Consider the following 4,117-nt stretch of genomic DNA (forward strand, 5'->3'; position numbering starts at 1 on the left):
GGACATAGGCACAACTAAGAGAGCTGGGTTAACTGAACAAGTTATCCAGCTACCTCCGATATTCAGAGTTAGCCATATAACTTACCTAGCTAACTCTGGTCAGGCCACAAATCTGTTCTAAAGTTAGCCGGATAGACTTATCTGGCTATCTTTTAGATAGTTGGATATACTGAACAGCACAGCCGCGCCACTGAATATCTAGGCTAGGTTCTGACTCTGTTTTTCATCTTTTTATGTCATCTACAAAACAGACCTTCTGGCTCTTCTGCAATATTAAAAGCACAAGAATATAAGATTTTCCCTACTGGGTCTGACGAGAGGGCCATCAAGCCCAGTATCCTGTTTCCAACAGTGGCCAACCCCAGTCACAAGTACCTGGCAGGATCCCAAGAGGAAAACAGATTCTAAGCTGCTTATCCCAAGAATAAGCAGTGGATTGCTGCATTCCAGCTTAATAATGGTTTATGGACTTTTCCTCCAGGAGCATGTCCAAACCTTCTTTTAAATGCAGCTACGCTAATAGCTTTCACCACATCCTCTGGCAACAAATTCCAGAGCTTAATTAGGCTTTGAGTGAAAAAATACATTTGTTTTAAATATATCACCATTGCTAAGGAAAACATAAAAAAGATCCAGTCTGATTCTTATGGCAGTATGCCTCATTCCATTGATCACAGATCATGAATTTTGGAGGAATCTCTCTATTGCAAATACATCAAAACAATAAATAGATTTCACACAAAAAGGAAAATGTTGAAAGAACAGATGACATTTTCATTACCAGTTAATTATCTGAAAGTGAAAAAAAAAATTCAAAAATTCTGCATTGCAACATTTTTCTTACATATTCACCAAGGTGTCAACCATCCAAGCCCGATGCTCATGAGCTGCCTGCAACAGATGTCCCAGAATGTGCCGGTTATCCCCCCTTCGCCAGGATTCTGGGGGGCAGAGTTGGGGGTGGGATTGGGATGTATGCTCATACATTTGATATTTGAAAGCATGTATCCACATGCACAAAGTCATTGCTGTTCTCTCGAGCACGCACAGTGTGCGTGTATGTCAAGGGTGGTTCCAGGCACACCCGCAAATTTTCAAAGTGAATTTATGGGCATAAATCTACTTTGGAAAGTCTGGCTGTACTCTGCAGGTAACAAGAACTCGCAGACTTTTAGGCTTTGCAGGGAGGGGAGGGTTCAGAATTATCCTTCTAATTTTCCTATAAGGCTGACATTTTTTAGAGCAGCTTGTTCTTATTTGCACGGCACATTAACACGGATGTATTGATAAGCTTAGCTTGATAATATTTCCTTTGCAGGTAAACCATAATGAAAATCTACCCAAAAGGAAATGGAACTGGCGTCACTGAGTTCATTATCATCGGATTTCCAAGCCTTCCTGAGATGCAGATCTTTCTCTTTGTGATATTTTTATCTGTCTATATATTAACCATCGTATCTAATACAATGCTTATTATACTTGTAAAACTAAATCATCATCTGCAAACCCCCATGTACTTCTTTCTTAGTAATTACTCTTTCCTAGAAATGGGCTATGTATCTACAAGTCTCCCCAAACTGCTGGAAAATTTTCTCACGGGAAACAATAAGATTTCATTTTCTGCTTGCATCGTCCAGCTGTATCTGTTCAGTACCTTTGGGGTAACTGATACATTCTTCCTAGTGGTAATGGCATACGACAGGTTCTTGGCCATCTGCAAGCCTTTGCATTACGTAACAATAATGAATCCGAAAACATGCGTCCTGTTGGCAGCAGCATCATGGGTTCTGGGCTGCCTGGTTGCTTCTTTACCCATTGTTCTGATATCCAGGTTAACTTTCTGCGGCCCCAACGTGATTGACCACATTGTCTGTGAATCAACACCTGTGATGAAACTGTCCTGCTCAGACATTTCATCTGTTGAAATTGTGCTTTCTGTTCTGGGGCCCATGTCCAGTCTTGGGACCCTCCTGCTCATCGTGGTTTCCTACGTGCTCATCATATCAACTATTCTGAAAATTCCATCTGCAGTAGGTAGGAAGAAGGCCTTCTCCACCTGTGCCTCTCACATCATGGTTGTCATCATATTCTACACAACCCTCTGTGTAATGTATGTCAGGCCACCTGGAACAGAAAGCAGCCCTCATCAAGACAAACTTGTGTCACTCATGTATGGCATTATCATTCCATTCTTAAATCCCTTTATTTATAGTCTAAGAAATAAAGATGTAAGACAAGCAGTAAAGAAAATATTAAAAAGAAATAATACTCTACCCATGCGATTGAATAAACTTCATGTAATTTCCAGTTATTGAAATAGATAACAGACATGATGGCTTGAATCACTGAGTGCATTTTTTCAATAAACTGTCTTCATTTGTACAGCCATTCTAGTGTATGGTCTTAATTAAATCCACTTCTCTACTAGACGACTCTCCCTTCATCTTTCTATGCAACCAACTATTCAATGTTGGCATTACATGGTAAAATAGTAGATGTTGAAAAATAAAGGGTAATTGGCCCCTGCAGCATGCCCAATAAAGATTAGTTTTTTCTGGTTTTCTAGCATCTTGGGTAGGCAAACATACAAATTCCTCATACCAAACTATCAGTTCTTTCCCTCCCTCATACCTTCCACCCAACCCCTCAAACCCAGACCTCACATCTGCCACCCCTCGCTCCCCCCCCCCCCCCCCCACCATCTATCCCATGCACGATCAAACTCCTCCATGTTACCGACTTCCATCATCTCTGCTGGAGGGACACTTCAAGCTTTATGGTCTTCCTCTTTCATTCTCCCCATTCCAATACTACATTTAACACCCTGGTCTCTTTTCATTCCCCACAACCATGCCCTATGAAAATCCAGGTAGCCAGCAAAAAACCTGTGTGGCTATTTTCCAAAAACATCTGGTATCTCCATAATCATTGATGTTTAGGTTTTAACAAGAGAGATGATAGCACACACAACTCAAAATTCAAAATGGTCTCTAAACTAGAGAATTCCAAACAACAGCAACTAGAAAAATGCTGAAAAAAAATGAATTTAATAATTAGGTGATGAGATCATTCATAATGCCTGTGCTTAATATAGATTTTGTATGCCTCAAGCTCTTTATAATCATTAAGGTCGTATCCACACCAACCGCTTTCTTATTTTTTAAGGTTTTAAAAATGTATGCAAGTAAAATAAGCTAGAGAATTACTCCCCTTGTTTTTGAAAGTCTTTATCTGTAAGTGAATCACAATGTCCTCAAATTACTCAACAAAAAGTCAGCCCGACATAGCGCCATATTTCACTCGCCGCTGCTTCAGGGGCGTCCAGCTGTTGTTGTTCACCTTTATGTGCCGTTAGCTGTTTTCCAAAAATTTATATGTGCAATAATTCACACGTGCTTACGTTTGGACCATCTCACCAGTTTGTTTCTTTAGTGTTGCAAAACAGCTAACGGTACATAAAGGTGAAGAGTATCGGCTGGATGCCCATGAAGCAGTGAGATCTGACTAACAGGAACCCCATAGCAGACTTTCTCGAGAGCATTTCCTTGTCCATAGAACTTGCTGCTGAGAAATAACACATTCGGCATGAGATTATTTATCTTTTAGATAGCAAATGAAGACTTTTCTCCTTGTACGGGCTTGTAATAGCTGCTTTCTTACTTGACTTTAAGTCTGTGAATATCGGGCCAGATTTTTAAACCTACACGCGGGCGTAGATTTGTGCGTGCAACCCAGCGCGCACAAATCTACACCCAATTTTATAACTTGTGTGCGTAGCCACGCGCATGTTATAAAATCCGGGGTTGGTGCACGCAAGGGGGTGCACACTAGTGCACCTTGCGCACGCCGAGCCCTAGGGGAGCCCCGATGGCTTTCCCTGTTCCCTCCAAGGCCGGTCTGAAATCGGAGCGGCCTCAGAGAGAACTTTACTTCCGCCCTCCCCACCTTCTCCTCCCTTTCCCTAACTAACCCGCCCCCCAGCCCTACCTAAACCCCCCCTGACCTTTGTTGGTGAAGTTGCGCCTGCCTCTGGGCAGGTGTAGGTTGCACGCGCCGGCTGAGTGCCGGTGCGCGAGCCCCCGACACGACCGCTGTGCCTGAGGCCTCGGTCCTGCCC

General features: G+C 42.5%; 1 protein-coding gene across 1 annotated transcript; it reads left to right on the forward strand.

The window, feature by feature from the left end:
• The first annotated feature begins 1,328 nt into the window (after positions 1–1,328).
• Positions 1,329–2,315, forward strand: LOC115077352 (olfactory receptor 6N1-like). The gene has a single exon (XM_029579645.1). It carries the CDS (start codon positions 1,329–1,331, stop codon positions 2,313–2,315), a length of 987 nt encoding a protein of 328 aa, XP_029435505.1.
• The last annotated feature ends 1,802 nt before the right edge of the window (positions 2,316–4,117 follow it).

Source organism: Rhinatrema bivittatum, chromosome 16 (assembly GCF_901001135.1).
Source record: "Rhinatrema bivittatum chromosome 16, aRhiBiv1.1, whole genome shotgun sequence".
NCBI classification, from domain to species: domain Eukaryota; kingdom Metazoa; phylum Chordata; class Amphibia; order Gymnophiona; family Rhinatrematidae; genus Rhinatrema; species Rhinatrema bivittatum.